Source organism: Polypterus senegalus, chromosome 7, assembly GCF_016835505.1.
Source record: "Polypterus senegalus isolate Bchr_013 chromosome 7, ASM1683550v1, whole genome shotgun sequence".
NCBI classification, from domain to species: Eukaryota; Metazoa; Chordata; class Cladistia; order Polypteriformes; family Polypteridae; genus Polypterus; species Polypterus senegalus.
In genome coordinates, this window is record NC_053160.1 from 21323606 (window position 1) to 21348390 (window position 24785).

Here is a 24785-nt window from a genome sequence, read left to right on the forward strand (position 1 = left end):
CGAACCAGCAGTGCAGTGGAATTGTTTTTGTTTAAAAATAATCAATAAAAAGATCTAAAGTTTTTATAATTTTATATACATTTTTACTTCATTATCATAACATTCCACACTGTAGAAAGAACTCCAAAACTCAACACAATGAAAAATTGGCAAGAGGTCTCTTAATTATTCTACAATATATGAAGATACCTTGAGATATCTGTTACCATCTATGGCAAGATAGATACAAGTTACTATATTTTATACACCAATCAAATGCAACTTTAAAACCACCTGCCTAATATTGTGGAGACATGGACTCCATGAGACCTCAAGGGTGTCCTGTGGATGTTAGTAGCAGATCGTTTAAGTCCTGTAAGTTGTAAGCTAGGGTCTGCATGGATCAGACTTGTTTTTCCAGCACATCCCACAGATACTCTAGTGGATTGAGATCTGGGAAATTTGGAGGCCAAGTCAACACCTTGAACTCCTTGTCATTTTCTTCATGCCATTCCTCAACAATTTTTGCAATTTGGCAGGGCACATTATCCCGCTGAAAGAGACCACTGCCATGAGGGGTGTACATGGTCTGCTGAAATCTTTAGGTAGGTGGTACATGTCAAAGTAACATCTACATGAATGTCATCACCCAAGGTTTTCCAGCAGAACATTGCCTAGAGTATCATACTAGCTCCATTGGGCTTGACTTCTTCCCATAGTACATTCCACTGCCATCTCTTCCCTAGGTAAATGACGCACACTCACTCGGCCATCCATGTGATCTGATAGAAAATGCCATTCATTAGACCAGGCCACCTTCTTCCATTGCTCCATGGTCTAGTTCTGACACTCACATGCCAATTGTAGGCACTTCTGGCACTGAACAGGGATCAGTGTGGGCACTCTGACCGGTCTGTGGCTACACAGCCCACTACTCGGCAAGCTGTCATGCACAGTGTGTTCAAGCACCATTCTCTTATGGCCAGCATTAAATTTTTCAGCAATTTGTGCTACTGTAGTTCTTCTGTGGGATCGGACCAGACGGGATAGCCTTCTCTCCCCACACACATCAATTAGCCTTGGTGCCCAGGCCCTTGTCACCAGTTTAGCAGTTATCCTTTCTTGGACCACCATCAGTAGGTACTAACCACTGCATACCAGGAACACCTTACAAGACCAGTCATTTTGAAAATGCTCTGCCATTACAATTTGGCCCTTGCCAAAGTTGTTCAGATCCTTACACTTGCCAATTTTTCCTACTTAAAACATAGTCTTTAAGAACTGCCTGTTCACTTTTTCCCTAATACATCCCATTCACTACACCTGTCTGTGGTTTTAATATTGTTGCTGATCAATGTATACAGTATATATAATAGTTTCTTTGAGTGAATAGCAATTATGATGAAATTATGCCATATATTATGCACCTATAGTTGCCCCAAACAAGAATACAGTGCTGTGAAAAAGTATTTACCCCCATTCTGATATCCCATAGTTTTGCACGTTTCTCACAATTAATATTCATCTTTAACCAAACTGTATTACAAAAAGAGAGTAAACAAATAGCACCACTTCTAAATTGCTATTTAACAAATGTAAGTAATAAAGTTATCCGACCCCTTTATTGCCCGTGTGAAAAAATAATTTCCTCCTAGTTACTCACACCAACAACTAAACAAACGTAACTGATAATTAAACATAAATGTGACTGAAGATAGCCAGACCGGGTGAATCTAGCCTTAACCATATATTGACCTCTAATTCACAAGTGAAGTGCTCGCCACAAGGTCTGAAAAACATTATGCATAAGTAAAGGAAATTCTAGAAGAAATGAGAAAAACATTGTTAGAAAATATTTACAGGCCATTTCTAGAAGGGCTGTGGGACTTCACTACACCTCATTGAGAACATTTGGAACAGCGATGAATAATCCCAGGAAAGGCACGCCTGCCAAGAATAGCCCAAGGGCTCAGCAATGACTTATTCAAGAAGGCACCGAGGATCCCAGGAGAACATCCAAAGGCTTGCCGGCTGCCTTTGCCTCAGCTAAATTAGTATTCATCACTCTACAATAAGAAAAAGATGGAGACTAGTAAGGCAGCAACTTCAGCTGTCCAAAAGTAATATCAGTGCTTGTGTTGCATTTGCAAAGAAACACCTGGGTGATCACATAGCCTTCTGGAATAATGTTCTATGTACAAATGAGTCAAAAGTAGAACTTTCTGGATGACACAGGTGCCATTATGTCTGATGTAAAACTAACTCAGCATTCAACATTAAGGGCATCATTCCTACAATAAAACATGGAAGTGATAATATGATGGTGTGGGGATGTTTTGCTCCCTCAGGACCTGGAAGATATGCCATTATTGAAGGAATCATTAAATTCTGCACTGTATATGAAAAGATTCTTAAGGGGAACGTCTGGTCATACTGAAGCTGAAGTGTAATTGGGTTATGCAGTAGGACAATGAGCCAAAGCACAGTTGCAAGTTTAATTTTGCTTCTTCTGAACCATTTCAGATGTAAAGTTTTGCAATGACCTAGTCAGATCCCTTAAGAGTCAGACATATTCCACTCCGTTGGGCCCTTGTGCAAGGCCCTTGACCTGCATTTGCTCTTTCCTAGGTATGACGTTAACCTGCATCCAGCCCTGTAAGCAGGTCCTCCAACTTACAGGGAAAAGTTGAGGATTGGTGGCAGGATTGACACTCTAGCCACTGTTACAAAACAACTTTGCACTGTTCCACTCCATTCGAACTAGTGTGGTGCTGAGGTGTCACCTGATGTGCGGCTGTGCTTGGCTTCTGATTTGGGATCTTGAGGTGGTTCGCAGTGTGGTGGGTGCAGCAACTTGCTATATGAGTGCATGCTCTCAAAACCTCCTCCTCCTAACTGTTCCTAGTTAAAGTGATGACTCAAACCCAATAGAGATACTGCGGAAGGACCTGAAACGAACAGTTCAAACCAGCAAATCTACCAATGTGTCTGAATGGAGCAGTCCTGCAAAGAACAGTGGGCTAAAATTTCCCAACAGGCATGTGAAATTCTGATGTCAAATTATAAAAGTGTTTAGTTCTGATTATTACTGCTAAAGGTGTTGAAACCACGTATTAAAACTGTGGGGGCAATTGTTTTTTCACATAGGGTATAGGGTATAGGAGTGTTGGATAACTTGGTGGCTTGAATAAAGACAGTAATGCTTTAACAACTGTATTGTGCTTTCACAGGATCTCTCTTTTTTAATATTACATTTTGTTTAAAGGTCTGAAGCATTTATTGAGTAAAATGTGCAGAAACCGGGGGTAGTAGGAAAGGGTGAATCATTTTTCTAGCCCTGTAGATAGTGTGAACGCTGGCCCCGGCACAGACAGACGGACAACATTTTTGCACCCAACACACTGTTTATTTACACTATTTACACAAATATAAAAGTCACGTGCACTCACACAACCCCAGTGCCCCTGGCACTGAATCCCCCAAAGTCCAGGGCCCACAGTCTGTGCCTTGCTTCCTGGCCGCCTCCTGTCCTCTCTCCAGCTCCGTCAACACTGCCTCCCGACTTCCACCGCTGACTGGAGGGAGGCGGCCCCTTTTATGGGAACCCGGATGGGCTCCAGCTGCTTCCCGGCACTTAAGGGTGGCCACACCCCTGTGTGGCGGAATTGCCGGCTGCGCACCCGAAGCCGTCCGTGTCTCCCCGTCGTTTACCCCGCACTTCCTGGTGTGGCGGAAGTGCCAGGCTCCCGGGATAAACAGGCACTGGGGCGCCGCCTGGCGGTGGCCACGGGTCCCTACAGGGCTGGGCTTCAAAGCCCCCTACCCGAGGCCCCTGCATAACCAGGACGGACGCCCCCACTAGGTCTGGAGGAGGCACACGCCCTCCTCTGGTCCTCCAAGGCGTCCCGGCTGGGCTCCAGCCCTGGCCGAGGACCACACGGGATAAACCGGCATCAGGGCACCGCCTGGCGGTGACCACGGGCCCCTACAGGGTAGGGCTTCCATGCCCTCGACCCGTGGCCCCCAACAGAACCAGGACGGACGCCTCTCATGCGGTCTGGAGGAGGCACAAGCCCTCCTCACGTCCTCCTGGGCGTCCCGGCCGAGCACCACAATAGATACAAATGAATAACACTGACATGAAAGACACTATATAACAAATATGTGAAAGATGCTTATTTGATAGCATACTGTAGAGCTATGGTTGAATGATTAAATAGCATAATGTTTACAGAGAGAATACATTCCAGTCATACCATCACTGATTTGAGAGATATGCAAGTTACTCACTATATAAAATAAATTATATATAGAATTTTGCATGGTTAGGGTGTTAAAATAATACTTAAAATTTAAAGGTGCTATATAAAATATATGTGTGGCTAATGTATGCTAGCCAGCACCAACCCAGTTGATTCTTGCCTTACATAGCCCTCCCTTCTAAGTCAGCTGTCACCAGAGATCATTTCCAGCTACTTCTAACTGCACACAGACTCTTCAAAATGGCAGGGTGATGATCGTTTCTTCTGCTGTGGGTGTGTCAGATGGTGACAAGGACGCATCAGAAGGGGTCTTGACTACCTTCCTTCCTAAACTGGAGTTCTAGATCCTGGACTGTAACGCCCCTACAATCTGCCCTTTTCTTTGTGCAGTCTTGCTGCTGTCTTGTTTACTATAATTAAGGCAAGGACTTCTCAAACCCATCTATTGATAATCCCTTTCAGAATTTAAAGTCAACAGGTACAGAGTTTGCTGTTGCGTATGTCTAAACTTTTGTAGTGTCACACAGTCCCCTTTGTAACTCCAAAGACACCTTACCCGACCCTTCTACAAATAACAGGCTTTTTCTATTTTGGTTTTGGATGTTGTATTGTGAACATAATGTTGTGTCTTTCCACACATTCAGATGGGATGCAGATTAACTACAGGTGTCATCTTCCTTTATTCAATATAGCATTAAAAATGATTGAACATTCCACAAAATGAAAAAAGAATCCCCGCAGCTTCCTGGCTGTTGGTCTCGATCCTTCTTTAGATCATCCCTTTCTCATCGGATCTGATCTGAAATGAAACGAACTCATCTGACTCACTGACTGATGCAATCTCCTTTTTTGTCCTTTACAAAAAAAATAAACTTTGCTTAAGCCGAACCATTCATTATATGGTATATATAAACAGAATTATATAAAAGAGACATTTCTATAGGCTGGCACGGTGGCCCAGTGGGTAGCGCTGCTGCCTCACAGTTAGGAGACCCGGGTTCACTTCCTGGGCCCTCCCTGCGTGGAGTTTGTTCCCCGTGTCTGCGTGGGTTTCCTCCCACAGTCCAAAGACATGCAGGTTAGGTACATTGGTGATCCTAAATTGTCCCTAGTGTGTGCTTGGTGTGTGTGCGCACCCTGCGGTGTGCTGGTGCCCTGCCTGGGGTTTATATCCTAACTACATTGTCACTGGGGTCTGCTGGAGCCAATCCCAGCCAACACAGGGCACCAGGCAGGAAACAAACCCTGAGCAGGGTGCCAACCCACCGCATGGCACGCACACACACACACACACCCACACACCAAGGACACACTAGGGACAATTTAGAATCTCCAATGCACCTAACTGGCATGTCTTTGGACTGTGGGAGGAAACCCACGCAGACACGGGGAGAACATGCAAACTCCACGCAGAGAGGAACCGGGAAGTGAACCCGGGTCTCATAACAGGGTGCACACACACACACACCAAGCACAGACTAGGAACAATTTAGGATCGCTAATGCACCTAACCTGCATGTCTTTGGACTGTGGGAGGAAACCAGAGGACACCCACACAGATACAGGGAGAACATGCAAACTCCACGCTGGGAGGATCCGGAAAGTGAACCCAGGTCTCCTAACTGCGAGGCAGCAGCGCTACCCACTGCACCACCGTGCCACCCTATATTCATTTTATTTAATATAACTTAAAATATTCCAATATGTACATTATACAGTACTTGTTTTTCCCATACATATCACTTGATTTTATTGGTTGTATTTTTACTTTTTTTAATTGTGATTTATTGAATGGGTGTGCCTCCTATTTTTTGATTTATTGTGTTTATTGATGATCGAACATCAAACTTTAATAAACGTAATTAAAGGACAGAAAAGTGACTTGTGTTGTGTGTTTATAGCAAAGTGATCTAAAAACCAAGCGATGACCACCATAATGGCAGGAAGAAGATGAGCAGCGACATTTGCTGAGCATCAAGCAAATTGTTGAAGGAGATTAAGTGATGAAGAATGACAAAGAAGACGTTGAAGTACAAAGACAAGCTAGAAGTAATGTATGTTCTAATATACACATCTCAATGTGTGTGTGCATTGTTATTTATACAATTCCACATCCTCACAATCTCAAAAGTTTGCACACATAACCCACTTAGTCAATAACAGACACTAGACTACTTTGGAACCCAAAACTTTGACTCTGTGGGGACAACAGTGGGTTTTAAGGGCAGTGCCCTGAAATAAATTCAATTAATTTAGTTTGTCTCTGGAAGGGTACACTTCAACAACCACCACTTATAGAAGTTAGATAGTTCTGCCTTAAAATGAAACACCTGGACAATTGCAGGTGCTGCTGCTAGTCCTGAATATTGAGCCAATGAGCAGTAAGCAAACCCGATGGCTCATAGGCGTGCATGATAAAGTCCAGGATACGAAATGGAACAATGAGAAAAAGAAATGCATGGCGGCAATTGAAAATTTCTGAATATAAGAATGCATCGCTTTTTACATCCTTAGGTCTGTGTTTGTATGAAGAGTCCTAGTTGGCAAAGTTAGATCAGCAATGCCATTAATAACACACTTTATTTTTTAATAGTGAAAACAAAAGAGAGTCTCGCCAAAATGGAAAAAGCTTTTGAAAGCTGTTCTTTAAATTTCTATGTATTTATTTTTATCTATATATTTAAATTACCGATAAAAGACACTTCAAGAAAAAGTTGACTGTTTTTACACAAGTAATGTATGTAAAATGTTTTCTAAATAGTTCTATATTGTATTTGGCTTGCATATTCCTCAATTATACTTTTTTTGCTAATTAATAGCTTATGTAATGTACAGTATATTAATTATTTCACGTTTATATTTTAATGTATTTTTTATTTTTTTACAATAAAATAATTATTTCACTTCTAGCTTGGTTTTTATTAGCGTTTTATTTTTATTAGCTAGCTAACCTAGTCGTTCAATAAAAAAACAGGACCTTGACACCAATAAATTGCCCCGTAAATGTATAAAAAAGACAGTTGCGTTTCGTGCTAAAATTTGTCACATTAGAAAGTCAGAGATAGGAATTTAATTAGCAACATTATTAGCCAGGAGAAAATACCTATTGTCAAGCCAAAGCTGTCCATAACAAATCCACCTTAGCATATATAGTAAGTTGGCTACTTATTTGCTAGGTACTTATTCGAATTTCGTGATTATATACGTACATTATTTAACTACTGTATATAGTTATATCAACAGCCATTGATCATATTTTCGTTTTCCTCCTAAATAGATTGATTTATACATTGACGGGTATTGTTAACATCATGAAATGATGCCATGAACAAAAGGACCGCATAATCAATCCTATAACTGAAAACATTCGACTAAAAATGCCATTGTTTAAACAATGAGGAAAGCTAGAAGTTACGACATCGACTTTGTGAACACCTGCTTTAAAGACCGTTCGGTTCAAGTCCAGAAACTTCTAGAAGCGTTACGAAATGTACTTCTCTATTTTATAATTGAACACTTTTTATTTGGTCTCATATCGGGACTGCACGCTTTAAACACATTTTCTTTCTTTCTTTCTCTTTCTTTCTTTCTGTTTTTTTTTTTTTTAATTACGCTGAAGTATTTCCCCCTTACAACTCTGCTTACTCTCTTTCAGGCGGAAGTTTCTATAGTTTCTACAGACTGACACTTGATTGACCAATTAAAATGCTAATTTCTAAGCCTGTACGCCATTTGATATTTTTATTGGCTATATCCGCACTACTCCATCCAATGGACTCGCTTCTTCCCATCGTTGTCGTTCCTCCCTTCCCTCAAGTGGGCAGGGCTTATTGTGGCCTAGCAAGAAGATCGATTGGCCGTTTCGTGCCTGGGCAGAGCTGGCAGCGCTAGTTTGAGAAGGAGAGCGAGAGCACACGGACTGGAAGGCTGCTTGCATTTGTCGTTTAAGGCTCCAGTAATATATCTGTAAATTAGTTTGGTACACTCTGCGAAGAGACCAGCATGGCTACGGGGGGCGAGTAAGTGTTATTGAGAAAGCTTCGTGTTTTGTAAATAGGATATAATTTTTCTCTGCCTAAATGAATTTTTAATGAATCATCGTTGATGAGGTGATGTTACCTCAGCAAACAGTGGGAGGAACAGAGAAAAAATTGTAGTTTAATTTTCTCAAACGGCATTTTCAAGTGAAGTTGATTTATTTATTTGACGGTTAAATAGGTTTTAACCTCGGACATGACAATTCATGAGTAATTTTATCGTGATACGGTTGGGTTTACGCGAACGTCAAGCCAGTGGAGTGTCACCATTTGGTTGTCATTCTGGGGCTTTGTATAACTGGCAAGTGTGGCCATTGTGTTGGGTGGTGGGGAGAAAACTGCAGTATTATAGCGATGGCCATCAGTAGGGCCTACCTGCGCATAAATGCCGGTCATGAGCAGCGAATATAGCCGCTCAGCATTAAGAACAAACCAGACGGCGCTATAGGCTTTGGGCCTACCGGCACCCTGAGCTGACGAAACCAACTCCCCGGAGGTTAAACGACTCGGGATTTGTTAAACATCAACTACAGGGCTTGATTCCTTAAATCGAAAAAGCTCTGTTTTCGGACACCAGCCGTTAAATAAATTGAGGTAGACTGACAGCACGTAAAGCCGTGAGCAATGGAGAAGTACAGGATGCCATCTAAACATCCGATAGCATTACTTGTCAGGAGTGCCACTGTTACCCTAAAGTTTTTCTTCATAGTTATAAGGTCGTCTAAAAGAATATTGGATAAAGATGCGGTCCACTGATGTCCAGCGACCCTCTGGGAGATTGGTTTTATTATTAGGATGTAAAGCTTTACGAAACGTTCCAATTAAGGGCTATCTGTTGTACTGCACAGTTTCGTTTCTGTCTTTGCCTTTTTTTTTCCTGCTGTGTCATCACAAGGCCTGTGCTGCCCGCACGACTGGCACTCGTTCACTGATGTGAATGAATCATTTAGATAGTGTTTTTTTTAAGAGCATTCTACAAGTTTTAAACCATTACTGCTAAAATAACCAGGCACCACTACACAATTCCTCAGATCTGAAAGTGACTTTGATATTATGCGATATGACGATTACTTTTTTTTAAAGATTGTTTTTTGATATGAAACCTCGTGGGTGTTTGTTTAAACGTGTCGCTTTACTCAAATAATAACCCAGAATATTACGATTTAAAAAAAACAACAAGACGACTCCCAAGTAGCCAGCAAGAAACCCCCTAGCAGTGACCTGATGACAGGGACGATGTGGCAACTGCTTTTTTGTTTGCCTTTAATCCTTCTGCCTTGTGTCTCGGTGATGCTCCGCTTGTGTCTCTTCGGTTATTGGACGAGGCCTGGTTGGCTCAATGATAGTGTCAACAAAGCAGTGTCGTTATTGGCCTATGCATTGTTTTCTTAGCCAACCAGTTTAATGCGCACTTCCAATGGGTACGAAAAGTTTCAGTTCACCATACTGGTATTGTGAGAAGGGGAAAAAGGTGTCCGTATTATAGAAGTTGGCTGATTTATCAGCTAATGTAGTTCAGTTGATGCACGTGATTTGGTATCATGATTCTTCCTAGAACTTTCAAGGTACTTTTAAGCAGATTGACTTAATGGATACATGGAAGATTTATTAGCAGGTAGTGACAATTTTTATTTTCAGATTTGATTTCATCACTTCTTTTATTAACGCACACAAACTATGTAAGAAAGGGCAGAACAGACTCTCTTCCTTAGACTTCACATGTTTGTTTTTTGTTCTAAATCGAAAGTTATTTCTTCACAGTCTTGGTATGTATTAATTTGCTGCTTTATGGTGAAGCAGGTTGCTAAGGTATATAAACAATGTTTAAAAAAGGACCAAGGAGGGGAAAAAAAGGTAAGAATTAATTTTCTAATTGCATTCAAACTAAATCAAGATTAAAGGGAAGAAATACACTGTACAATGAGAGAATGCTTTAATTCCAAAAGACAATAACGGCAGTATAAAGAGTAGAAATGCAAAAAAATGAAAGGGAAAATAATTTAGTAGAACAAGTATATTTATATATTTTGTAATGGGTAATATAGAATGCCACTAATTAAATATGAAAGTACAAGCCACAATAAATGTAAGGGTGTACAAAATATTTTGCATACAAATATGCATGAAAATATAATCAAAACAAGATGGTCAAATATATATTGAAGATAACTTTTTTTATATTTGTATATGTACAACAAAATAAGTAATAAATAAAATAGTAGAAGAGGGTGTGATATGCATAAAACAAGTTATTTAGACCACTAGCATGAAAATACTTCAAATGCTGAGGTTTCATAAAATAGTCCACAAGGCAAAGAATATAAGGAACAGAAAACTTGGGATGCACAAGCTAAAATTTCAGTGGAAGGCCCCTTCAGCAAGGTTTAAGCTGTGTCAAAACTGGCTGTCTATACAGAACAGAGAACCATACAGTGTTATAAATATACCATACCTTTGTAAAATTATTGCCTAACTTTTTCTTGCCTAGACATTCTATATTCTCAGAAATAGTCTGTAACAGTAGCCCTTGTGTTAGCTGTGAAAATGTTTCTGGTAACCTAAGACAGTATATTAGAAACTCAAAAAGTAATTTTCCATATAAAATCATGTTCTGAAGTTTTTTTTTTTTTGTTTTAATACATTTTAAAAATTGCTTGTCTGTTCTTGCAGCTTCCAGTAGGACTAATTGGTACACAGATCCATAGTTGAATGCCAAAACCTTCATTTTTCAAGCTAAAAATATTAAATATTGATCAGAATCTTTGTCTCACACAAATTACAAAACCATGTATCCATGTTTTAAGAAGATAAGCAAACCATTGTTGTGAGATTTAGCCATTTTTTTAAAGCAGTCTGTGCCCTTTGCTCTGTCTGCAGCACCACTCAGGGCTAGGGGTATAGTTTTGCCTTACAAAGACATCGCCAAGTGCAGTTATTGACACTGAATGTTGATGTCCTGATGTGAATTGCTGTCAGTGTTTTGTTAACGACGAGGCACATTTAACAATTTCTTATATTTTTTTCTTATATTTTTTTCATTATGCAGATGCTTCCACCATGTGCTAAAAGCCTCACTCCACTTGTCCACTCTCGGGGTCAACCAACATGCCACTTTTTCCCCCACACATCTTTGCAGTTGTGAATCGGAGGCACAGTTTCAGCGTTTTTCTACCAAACTAGCAAAGTGTACTAATAATCTGTGGCTAGTAAAGCCTTCAAACAAGGCAATAGTTTAACAGGCTCGACTAGTACTATATCAGTGGTTTACACGTTCACCACCAAACCCAAAACCCTGGACACTGCCAACTCACTGCTCTCAGATCTCCTTTTATGCCGGCTTCTGCAGGTAGTGCAGTGGCATGTTCTGCATCAGTTTTTCATGTTCTCCCTGTGTGTTAACAAATTGATTTCTACGATGCCTATGCTGCATCTTAGTGTGAATCTCACTCTCAGGGTAAAATTACACTGAATATAATGGATAAAAGATAAGCACTATTTTGGAAAAATCACATGCTGCAAGCACACATGTCTGTTATCACAAGCCATTGCAGAACATAACTGTTCAAAAAGTAGAACTTTGGAGAAAGTAGGATAATAAGCAGAATGCAGTTTGATGTTGGAGTCTTGACATAAGATAAACCAAATGGAAACATGTTCTTACCCTAAGAAAAATAGTTGCAAGATTCTTTGATAAAATGATTATTTGGTTTCCTTTCATTATCACAAGGATGCCTTGTGAGTGCAAAAATGAATATTTTCTTAAATTGAAGCCTTTGCTGCTTCAAGTTGGACATATTCTCTAGGTTTTTAGGCTTTTGTTTGCTGTTTGGGCATTGAGCACCGTGACCTTCATTATAAAACACCTGGACAGGCTATGTATCTTTTAAAAGTTATAGAAAATGCTTAAATTTAGAATATAGTTTTGCATGGACAATTAACGTACAGTAGAGGAAATAATTATTTGACCCCTCACTGATTTTGTAAGTTTGTCCAATGACAAAGAAATGAAAAGTCTCAGAACAGTATCATTTCAATGGTAGGTTTATTTCAACAGTGGCAGATTGCACATCAAAAGGAAAATCAAAAAAATAACTTTAAATAAAAGTGGAGTGGCCTAGTCAGTCTCCGGACCTTAATCCAATAGAAAACCTATGGAGGGAGCTCAAGCTCAGAGTAGCACAGAGACAGCCTCGAAACCTTAGGGATTTAGAGATGATCTGCAAAGAGGAGTGGACCAACATTCCTCCTAAAATGTGCGCAAACTTGGTCATCAATTACAAGAAACGTTTGACCTCTGTGCTTTCAAACAAGGGTTTTTCCACTAAGTATTAAGTCTTTTTTTGTTAGAGGGTTCAAAAACTTATTTCCCTCAATGAAATGCAAATCAATTTCTATCTTTTATTTAAAGTTATTTTTTCGATTTTCCTTTTGATGTGCAATCTGCCACTGTTGAAATAAACCTACCATTGAAATGATACTGTTCTGAGACTTCATTTCTTTGTCATTGGACAAACTTACAAAATCAGTGAGGGGTCAAATAATTATTTCCTCCACTGTATACCATGTTTGTGAAGAAATAACTTGGACTTCTCTTTTAAATGTGGGTAGTGACATCCTTTACATGTTCTATGACCAGTGTGAGTTTTGTATGCTTTGGTGTCCAGGGCTGGCAAAGTCACCTTTAAGAAAGGCTCACCAAATCAATGTGCACTGATAGTAGCAGAGGGGCGAATTAAAACTTGGTGCCATTATGAACAGTGCTGTTCATCCTCTAATACCGTTTCTGATACACTGTTGTTAATAATTTTTCCCCCAACAAATTATTCAGCAGACTGAAGGTTGTCAGGAAATGCTACTGGGGCTCCTTTCTTTAAAACAATGGTAGTATGGTTTTAAGATGACTTACTGTGAATATGATGACTTTTTTTGTCTGGAGCTTCTTTAGGCAGATGTTTCACTTTCAAGTTTTAGTCATGATGTGGCTGTATTTATCAAGCATCTCCGAATTACTTCCAGGAATTGCCTTAAATGTTTGACAAAGATTGCCATAGAGTAGGATAACAGAATTATTTAGGCTTCACCATAAAGATAATATTCGAAGTGACATGAATACGTTCAAGTAAAAGGTTTATGCCATTCTCATTAAGTGCTCTAAAGTCATACATTGATCCAAGACATTCGCAGCAGCTTCAAGAATAATATAGTCGTGAGCACCGAGATGGAAAACCCATACTTCAGTCTTTGCTATTTGCAAAGTTGCATTTTTCCTGCGGCTAAAAAAAGGTAACGTTACCAACGCTTCATTTCAACTGACAGCCCGTGGAACGATCACGACGTGTATAAGATTTGTTACGAAAATTATTCCATCTATGTCAAGTTGAAATCTTTTTACAAGTTCATTGTTGAGCATTTCCAAAACACACTGCATTTTCTCTACCTGCATGCTATCATCCGGCACCTCCTTGCGAGTCAGGACATCTCAAGATTTCCTAAATGCTTTTGAAGTCAGAAGTTCTCTAAATTTGGAAAAAATGATAAAATGCTTTTACTCTTAACTCCTAAGAATAGGACCAAATTTGTGTCGATGTGAGATTTTTGCGTCATTTAGGACAGTTTCTTACTCTTAGGGGCTTGGTGAGTAAGAGCACTTGCGTGTATTTTTTATCATATTTATTGAACTTTTGTAAAAAGTCATATTTAACACACGGGAGAAATTTCAGTCTGTTATCTATCTTATAGATTGACGTAGGTATAAATAAAGATAATTAGGGAAAAGAATAAAAAAAAGATTTAAGTCTAGTGTCCCATCAATTTATCCATAAAGGTGAAGCCACCCTACTGCTTGCAGGGATTTGGGCCTGTCTCAGGATTATGTTCAAAGCAGTAACTAGGGTTGCCATCCATTTACAGGGCATTTTCATGCATATGCTCTCCCATACCAGGTCAATTTAGAGCCAACAGTTATCATAAAACAGATGGAAGGTTATTTTTCGTAGTCTGTTCTTATTACATATTCTAGACATTATAAAAATCATTATTGGCTCCAGCAGATCCCCTGTGACCCTGTGTTTGGATTCAGCGGGTTGGAAAATGGATGGATGGATAAAGATCATTAATTTTTAATAGATGGATGAATCCAAATTTAATTGGATTTATTGTACACTTGAAAGTGATATAGCGTTCTGCATTCTATACTTTATTATTCTGTATTTAGCTGATACCTTCATTTTACGGCAGTTTATAAGACCTGGCAACTTGGCAGTTTCATAAGAATCTGTGTAAATGTGACTCCCGTTCTCTCTGTTTGTAGCACTTTTACACTACAGATAAGTTCATCAGTAATTTTTAGTAGTTGAGTTGTGGATGTGGTCTGCAGGCAGTAATTAAATTCTGTCCATTCCTTTGTAGAATGGGTGACTGGTGCAGCAGGAAGCAAAGGCCAGTGTGCACCTTCTATAATATTCTTAGTGCCCATTATCAAGCACTTGCATGTGTTTCATGGATCGATATATACTGATTATTTTTTATTTTTATTTTGGATGTTAATTTATCAATAGTTTAACAGAATGTTCACACAAGTCCATAATTACCATAAGACCAATTAAATAAATGTTTTCATAACTTTTACATTTTAATTATTGAGGTTCTAGCAATGAAAAAATACATATTTTATTTTTTTCAAGTTCCATGTTAAAATTGAGAAAAGAATACACTGCATGTTACCAATTTTCTTGAAGTATTCTTAACTTTTTTTGTTGTTGTTGTTTTGCTTGCTTGCTTGCAGTAGTTTTTAAAGTTCTGGCCTGACATGATTTGGGATGAAATTTCTGTTTTTTGTTAGAAATAACCACAGAGCATAAAGTTTTTTTGTTTGTAGCTCACTAGTTTTTCACTTTCAAGAAGTGTGTGGAAGTTGTGAATTCTGTGAGTCTTGAGTGAATGTGGTAAACATTTTGTAGAAACCTAACTTTTCACAAGGCATTGGGGAAATGGCTCAGGTTTTCTGTTCTCTGCTCAAAGTCTACTGTACGGTTGTACTGACCCTCTGAACGGTCATGTAACCGACTGTGGTTTTGTTACTGTGATGAATAATGTCCTCAGTAATCCCGTTTGGTTAGAATAGGAACTGTAATACATTTGTTTAATTTTTAAATGTTAAAATTTACATGTCCCCAGCTTTCACAAGATGTTGGTGGTAGTGTGTACTCTAAAAGCATCCAGAGAGAACTACTTGCAACCCAAAAAAATTATTTGAATAATGCCGGTGCATAACATGGTTGATCAACTTCAAGTAGAGAGGGTGTTGGAAGTAATAGATTTATTTAATTAGCTTGGTTAAAAAAATGTTGATTTAATTAGGAAATGGTATAAGGTAAACAAAGGATGTCTGAGCTTTGCAGAAAAAAGTGGCAATGGTTTTGGAGCAATTCACTTTAAAACCAAATTTAGTTTTCTGCTGACACTATAAAAGTAAATTGGTGTACCATTACTGTACAATGGCTATATGGCACCATGTGAAATGATGACTGTATTCGTATAGCTGTGGTGTATCATTTACAGCTTTGTCAGCTTATTGTATTGACTGTAGATATCTGGTGATGTTTGCTGCATTTGTCATTTTTCTATTTTAAATGATATGAAAAACAGACGAATTTAGAGCTTTTTACATATAAATTACACGCGCATCCTAGCCTAAAAAGTAGGACCAAAATACAGGCTGCTCTTGATGATTCTCAAACTTTTCGGGATCCCATTTACTAAATTTTTTTTTGTACAGGCTCCTAGGTGGATTTTTTTTTTTTTTGGTTTTGTAATGCAACAAACATTCCTCATGAAATTCATAATAGTATGTAAATGCAGCTTAATTATTTCCACAACTTGCAAGTATAGTTTGACTGCATTAACCTTTGCAAATTTTTGCAGATGGCTCAAAACTCAGTCTTTCTCATTTGTGATACCTGGGCAGGGGCATTTGTGGTGTTGTATAGTGCAGATCAGTAGCATACTGTATGATTTCAAGAAGGGTTGTCAAATTCACCTAAAAATGAGGTTCAAATATTAAGATGATAAAATATGTAAATATTTGAATATATGTGAGCCTAGGTTAACATTTCTAGAATGTTGCATGCTTCTTTTATTATGGTAATGGACACTATGGTGGCCACAGCAGAAACCATTATCAGCAGCCAGAAAGAAATCCTGGTGGTACTCGAACAATGTGAGCCATCAAAATCCCAAGCATCTGTATCACACTGTCGTCTTTTTCAGTCTATTTGTGATGACTTCTTGTGAGCCACAAAAAGAAACTGATATCCTTATTAACCTTGAATGCTGTCCCTGAGTTTTGCTATGTTCATTTTATATTTTTCCTTTTGTCTTTAAAATAAATTCTGTAACTTGGGTCCTGCTTGCAATGCTTGGCTTTAGTCTTGCGGTGGCAGTGCAAACGTATTGTGATGTGTCTTGCTGCCAGACACCCAGACAGCCACAGGATGAGAATGAGTGAGGAAAGTAAAAGAGCAGGCAGTTCAATGACACACTTGTTTTACTTTGGAAGTGGCTTGTGGGCAGTGGCAAGATACTGCTTACATGGTGCCATTTAAAATAAATCCAGTCAGCACCTGTGGACTCAACCAGAAAAACTGGGATCATCATTCAATCGAGTCAGGGTCAACATAATCTGCCTACTTGTTTTTCTTCTTCATAGATGCAGCAATATTTAAATAAAGGTGGCCTGAATATTTTTAACTGAACCCAATTGTTTTAGATAGATAGATAGATAGATACTTTATTAATCCCAAGGGGAAATTCACATAATTTTAGGCAGTGTGTGTCAAATCAGTAAAGCCACGTGTGACAGACTAATTTTGGGAAGTGGCGTGTTGGATGATGAGGCCCTTTAAAGTCAAGGAAAATCGGATTTATCTTCCAATTGCTCTAGTAAGAAGTTCTTGGCATTAAACAATTGGGGATCTCGGGTTTAAGAGTAAATGTGACCAAATCAAATGCAAAATTATACTTTTCGGGCACAAGAGGGGCATTTAGAAAATCTACAGAGTGCATTTGTAGTTCAAAATACAGAATAATGGCATAGGAAAAAAAAACACTGTTGTGAAGGCTTGTAAGTATTATTAACGAAGATGATGAGCTAACCATTCAAAATTATGAAAAGGCGGATCATGGAAGTGAGGTGTGAAAAGAGATCAGTAAAATACTGCATTTTATATGTAGTGTGTGAGGAGCAACACAGTGTCAGTATTAGTGTGTATGAAACAACCGTTCTTTGACAGTCAAATGTACAGCATTTGCCTCAAATGAGAACTGTTTGAGTAACATTTATATACAATTTATTTTAATCTGACAGCCGTAGTGTGCATACCTGGAAACTAGAAATGTTGCTTACCATTTCATTGTTTCTTTACTGAGCATTTAATAGTGGTGGTTAAAAAATGGCACTTACAGAGAAAAGGCATACATATATTGCATTTGCTTTTGAGAGTATTTAAGCTTGGAGGTTACTTTGACATGAGTAGCAAACTAAATTTGGAGACTGTTGTGTTATGCCTGTTCTGATCTGTTTACTAAATATAAGTAAAATGCTGAGCCTTCCATCAGTAGTTAATTATGATAGAATCTTAAAAGGGTGCACATGTATTCTACACTGTGGTGAAATTCTTTCATCATTAATAGTACAATAATTTAGCTATAGCAGCAATTGTGATGTTTTACTGTCATTTTCTTCATTTAAATTCTGTACTGATCTTCTAGATGTGAAAGTATAACCTTGCAACCAAACACTGCAGTTCTATTTTGTATCAAATTCCAAGTACATTGTGTGTAGCGCTGGCTGGGCTTCATCAGTTTGTGTGCTAAAATGAGTAACTGTGTTGACATTGTGCTATAATGGTATCAGTAATTGTAGATTTAGCTAAATGTCTTGTGTAGTTTTTTTTGGTTCTGAAAAGAATGAACCTACTAGAGCATCAAATTTATAAGAACACTTGGCGTTTTCATCTGAAGTGTTAAAAGTTATACTTGGCGGTGATTAAATGTCCTGTATTTTGTGTACTTTCAGTCAACATAGTAAATATTAGTCTGGTTACAAATACAGTAGTCATTTGTACCATAAATTGAGGAGTCAAGAGTCTCAAGCTTTGGTACCGATTCCACAGCCCTAATGAAGATTAGAGAACCGTCCATGAAAAATGAGCAAGCACTTAAAATTGGTCCCATAGCATGGAAACTGGATTTGGTTCAAGCTAAAATTTTAAATGAATTTAGGAGTTGTAGTGGGTGAGTTTAAATACTTGGGGTCATACCATACAGAATAATGGGGGTTGTGAAAGAGAAGTGAAAAAGAGAGTGCAGGCAGGGTGGAATGGGTGGAGATCAGTGTCAGGAGTAATTTGTGACAGACGGGTATCCGCAAGAGTGAAAGGGAAGTTCTACAGGGTGGTAGTGAGATCAGCTATATTTATATGGGATGGAGACGGTGGGACTGACCAAAAAGCAGGAGACGGCTGGAGGTGGCAGAGTTAAAGATGTTAAGATTTGCACTGGGTGTGACGAGGATGGACAGGATTAGGAATGAGGATATTAGAGGGTCAGCTTAGGTTGGGCAGTTGAGAGGCGAGATTGCATTGGTTTGGGCATGTGCAGAGGAGAGATGCTGGGTATATTGGTAAAAGGATGCTAAGGATGGAGCTGCCAGGCAATAGGAAAAGAGAAAGGCCTAAGAGTAGGTTTATGGATGTGGTGAGGGAGGACATAAAGGTGTTGGGTGTGACAGAGCAAGATGCTTTGTCACACCTAAAAGCGATGGTTCAAGTTAAGAGCTTATTTAAAAAATAGTTGATGTAGGAGAGAGTTACGAACCTATAAGATGAATGTAGAGCTCTTCCAACGTGAGATCAGGAATATGTCAGTTTGATAATTTATTCGAAGTTATGACACTTTCAGCCATTTTGAATGTGATGCATAGCTTGGGCATGCATATCTTTATCTGTATAAATAGCTTATCTGTAGCAGCCATGTACAGACAATGTTTTCCCATTTACTTACATTCTCTCTGTTGTACTTTCTTTAAACCATAAATCTGCCAAAACAAAAGAACGTTCATCTGTTCCTCTTTATACTTTATATAGTTTTCACACTTTGCAGTGCCACCATTATATATTTCAAAGACGTGTGGCATTTTGTGTAGGGGGAAATTTGTTTGCCATCTGTAGATCAGGAAGCTGAAAAATTTGTTTAGGGTACACTTGTTTTGCCAGGTGATCAAATGTGTATTGTGAAACTTGTGTTTTAAATTTTGAATTCAACAATGGAGCTTTACTCCCCTAAACTGTCATCTTAATATGCCAAAATGTTTATTTAATACACTTGAAATGGGATGTGTGGAGGCCTTGCGTATTGTGCCACTTGCTTTATCTGAAGACCTTTAACAATCCTCTCTATAAACATAGAGGAGCAACTGCTCAGTTTGGATGAGCAAGAGTGTGAGAGAAGAAATGCAGGAATCCTTGTGTTCTCTTTTTTAAATTCTAAGAAAGTGTAAACAAAGAAAAAAATGTACTTTTGTAATATGTGATGTTTTTTTAAACATATAACTGACTGCAGGTTTTTCCTTACCACAAACAAGTGCAAAATTTCAGGAGAAAGACGAGATGAACATGGTAGTCTAGTGAAATGGCAGTCTTGTTAAACACTTGTAAAGCTGTCAAAATTACGAGCTGCTTCTTCCTTGGGTAGACCACAACTCAAATGTGTGTGTTAAGCTGTTTACACCAATATCCATGTAATTGGTAAAACACAAGTGAAATGTCTTCTGTGCAGTGCTGATCTGCTAATAAATGACTAACCTGTAAGCTACAAAATCCACCACAAAGTAGTTGATTAGATACATACCTTAATCAGAAGAGAGTTTGATTCTTTTATGCTATAAACTTTACATTTGTTTAGTTATATCTGAATACTTTTATTGTTGTTTTTGATTCCACACTCTATACACGTTAACTCCTTTACTGAGCTTTTCACCTCCTACATAATACTGTGTCTACACTCTTCACTTGTATCCCATGATACAGATATCCTGATTCATGCTTTTATTACGTCATGCCTGGATTACTGTAATTATTATATATTGGGCTCCCTGACATATCTCTCAGTGAATTGCAATATATCTAAAACTCTGGCACCAAACTGTTCATCCACAGCAGGAAATCTGTGTGAATCACTCTTATTTCCTGTAACACTGGCTTTCTGTAATCATTTGCATCCAGTTTAAATTTCTCCACATTCAAAGCACCTAATAGTCTTGCCCCTTTTTTATCTTTGCTCTTCAGATTGATACAACAGCTCATTTCCTCTAGTCTTATCTCTATCCCCTCAGAAGTCGTCTGCTGTGGGAGCCTGGTCATTTTGTGTGGCTACTCACAAACTGGAACAGTCTTCCTTAATTTCTGTGGAACTGGACAAGCCTTTCCTTTCAAGTCCTGTCTTCAATCTTATCTATTCTCTCCCTTTTATTAACACTGAACAGCCAGTTGTCCTGCTGTTTACTCATTATCTTTCTCTGGTTTTGCATGAATTATTCAAGAGTAATTTCCATGTATTGTATCAGTAAGCGAATAAATCGGCAAGGCTGTTTTTAAAGTTGATGTCTAAAATATTAAAGATTCAAAATTCTTTTTGTTGGTCATTAGCAAAGAAATTCCAAACAGTGAAGGTAAGTTTAGGAGGTAGCTATAGTAAAGCTTTAACATTGAGCAGCTTAAGTAAGGGAGCAAATGTCATAGTGAAAATTCAATACTCGGGGATCAAATTTAATCATAGGATCTATTACATAAATATATAGCATGAAACATTTATCTTAAAAGTCCTGCTGCACATTTTAGGCAAAAAGATTTTTTTTTGAAAGAGCCTGAAGTGACCAATTGTTAGTTGAAATTGTTATAACTTGTGTCACTCGAGAAATGATAAATCAGTTTTTAATACAGTACCATACATCTCCTGGGTAATTTAACTGTCTTATGTATATCGGGGTAACAAAGTATAGTGCTTTCCCATTTTATGTTGCACCCTTGTGCTAAAATCATTTTAATTATTGTTTTCATTCATCAAGCAGGCAAAAACCAGAAGACATGGTTTTTAACAATATTTTGTGAATTTATTAAAAAATAGAAAACTGAAATCACATTGGCACAATTATTCAGACCCCTTATTCAGTACACAGTTAAAACAGTTTGGGTAGCAATTACAATCTGGAGTCTCCCTGGGTATTCCACAACATACTTTTTACACGCAGATTTGAGTATTTTCTGCCATTCTCTGCAGATCCTCAAACTCTGTGAGGTTGGATGGAGATTGTCAGTAGACAGAATTTTTCATCCCTTTCTGGAGATGGTTGATTTTAAGTTGTCTTTGGCTGTGCCACTTGGACATTCACAGAGTTGTCTCTAAGCCATATCTTTGCTCCCTTTGCTTGGTACTCTGGATTTTTCAGGCTTTTCATTAAAATACCACTGTACTTTGCTCTATTCAACTTGCTGTCAGACCGGAGTAGTCTCACTGGTAAAACAAACCCCACAGTATGAAGCTGCTGCCACCACTATGCTATGCTTCACCGCTGGAATTGTATTGTGGAAGGGATGCAGGTTTCCTCCAGATTTAACGCTTAGAATTAGGTAACAGTTCAATCTTGGTTTCATCAGCCCAGAGAAATTTGTTTTTCATATTCTAAGAGTCCTTTAACTTCTTTTATGTCAACTCCAAGCAGGCCTTCATGCTTCTTTTACTAAGTAAGGAGAGGCTTTCCTCTGGACACCTTACCATAATGCCCAGATAGGTGAAGTGCATTGATTGCTTTCCTTTTGTAGTGTTCATCCGATGTGACCATTGGTTTCCTAGTTACCAGTTCTACCAAGTCCTTTTTTGCCCTGGTTGTTCAGTTTAATAGTGTGGCCATCTCTAAGGCGACTCCATAGTTGTTGAAGAGTTTTTGCATTTAAAAAAACATAAATTAATATGGTCTTAGAAACCTTCAGTTCTCTGACACACAATAACTGTGGGGACTTTAATACAGACCGGGTGTGTACCTTTCCAATCAATTGAGTCTACCACAAATGGACTCCAAATAAGGTGTGGAAACCTCTCAAGGGAAGCCAAATTTCAAGCGTCAGTGTGATATTTCATGGTTTTTTTTTTGTAATCTGTTTTCACTTTGTCATTATGTGGTATCAAGTATTGCTTGATTGGCGGAGGGGGAGTAATCTAAACAATATCAGCATAAGGCTACAATGTTAAAAAAAAAATGTTAAAGTGAAGGGGTTTGAATACTTTTTCTGAATATGATACAAGCTGCTTTACATGTTCCTCCAAAATAAAAGGTTATTAGTGTTTCAAAACTGACATTGACCTGATATTCATGTGGCTAAGCTGTGTTAATGGCAAACTATGACAATACTATTTTTCATTGCTGAAAATTAAACATCAAACACTACTTTTGTGTGATTTCACTTTTTGAAGCCAAACTTACTACTATAAGTAAAATGTGGCAAGATAAATTGGGTGATCTTTGATGATCACATTTTTTTAAAAACCCTCTGCTGAGATCCACCGACCATTTGTTATTTCATTAAGGGCCCATTGCTACCCCATCACAAAAGAAACTCAGGTGCTAGTATTGTTTCTTCAAAAAAGCTAATATCTATAAGCCTTGGAAGAATTTTTAGGATATTCACCAAAGATGTTGCCCATTTTGAATCTGTGCTGAAGCTGTAGAATGAGTGAACCTATGTGTGGCATGAAGTTGATCCCCTCTAACCTCTTGTCCAAACATTTAACCATATTTTACACGTTCTCTCCTTGTTTCCAAAACTGTTCTCCAGGTATTGTGTTAATTTTTGTCGCCTTAAGGGGCAACACATTTATTGGCATCTCGATTGGTCCTGTACGTGTGACTGTGAATGCAGATACACCTGTAAATGATTTTGGTAATGACAGTAGCTTTGCTTCACAAGTACTCAATGGAGGTGAACTTGCTTGAGCAGTTGCTTGCAAATTTCTTCAACTGTGTTTTTTTTTTTTTACAAAATTATCAGATATTGGAAATTCAAGCATATTGCTAAATTTTATTTTTATAAAAATGATGCGTTATGCTGCTGTTCTGAAACACTTTTGTTACTTTCTTGTTGCCTAAAGTAGTGATAATGTTAATTCTATTACGTTATTTTTTTTTTAGATGAAAAATGTATCCATGCATCAAACAAATGTGTAAAAATAGGATGTTTTTTTATCTCCAGGGTAAGAAATGATGACCTTTCAACTGCAATATTAAAACAGAAGAACAGGCCTAATAGGCTGATTGTTGATGAATCTATTAATGAAGACAACAGTGTGGTGGCTCTTTCCCAGGTAGATAAGCTTTAATGGCAGTGACATTTGTATGAGATCCTTACACATTTTGAATATTTTACATTTCAGCTTCTAGAATAATAGTGTTTTTTTTGAAGATCAAATTATTGCCTGGTGTCCCCAGTACAAATAATGTGCATGCTAATTTTACAAATGATTTATTCTTATTTCTGACAATTTTATTTATTTATTTATTTTAAACAAAGTCCATTTTAGTATATATAGTCTCTTACCCATAGTGTACCAGTGTTGGATATGTATCTGACTGTTCATCTTCCATGTGAGAACTTTACGAGGATGTAGGTCACAATATTGTTTCCTTTGGTTTTTTTTTTTATTTAAAAAAAGTTGTTTTTCACTTACTCTATCTCATTAACATGCTGCTCTGTGGAAGTAAATATCCATTATCTTAATCATTTATTTAGATAGTGTTACTTCTAATATTTTTATTCTTATTTCTCATAATATTCTATTTGCAATATCCATTTGTCTCAAATTAAAGAATAAAGCACCCATAACATATTTTATATAGCACATTCTCATACAGTGTTTTCCAAAATAGCTGAAATAATTTACAAAAAATAAAGTAAAAAATGTTATTTTGTAAAATATTCTTTGAGTACATTAATAAAAAAAATTGGTAAGATTAGATGAACTTGGAAGAGAAGAAGAAACTCCATCTGATTGGATACCTGAGGAAAATAAGCCTCTAGGGATTCTAGGACCAAAAGTCCACCCAGCACATCTAGGCTTGCTACAGTAAATATACATTTGTCTCATTATGAGGATGCAGGTGGCTATAATATATATGTATAGCTGTACTATGGAGTACTAGTGTGTGTGTTGTTTTTTTCTTTATGTATTTTTTGTTTAAAGAACAAAATGGCCCAAAAAAGTAGAGATTAGTTCTACACAAGAAAATTTAATTGCCCTTTATCATTGGCTTCCCCTGTGAGGTATAAAGAAAAGGAAGTTAAGAATAAACCAAATCGAACAGTTGTTTTGTGTAGTAGTCCAGATAACTGATTCATAAAACCGTAATGCCACCTCACTATTTCTTTTATACTTCACTCATAGAGTACTCTGCAAGCCA

The 24785-nt window shown here is 37.9% G+C and overlaps 1 protein-coding gene across 1 annotated transcript in view; it reads left to right on the forward strand.

Moving 5' to 3' along the window:
* The first annotated feature begins 8070 nt into the window (after positions 1–8070).
* LOC120532389 (valosin containing protein) overlaps positions 8071–24785 on the forward strand; it is a 32974-nt gene continuing 16259 nt past the window's right edge. The window contains exons 1-2 of the mRNA XM_039758336.1: positions 8071–8260; positions 23581–23692. Of these exons, the coding sequence (XP_039614270.1) occupies positions 8244–8260; positions 23581–23692 (129 nt within the window). The 5' untranslated portion in view covers positions 8071–8243. The remainder of the gene's footprint in view (positions 8261–23580; positions 23693–24785) is intronic.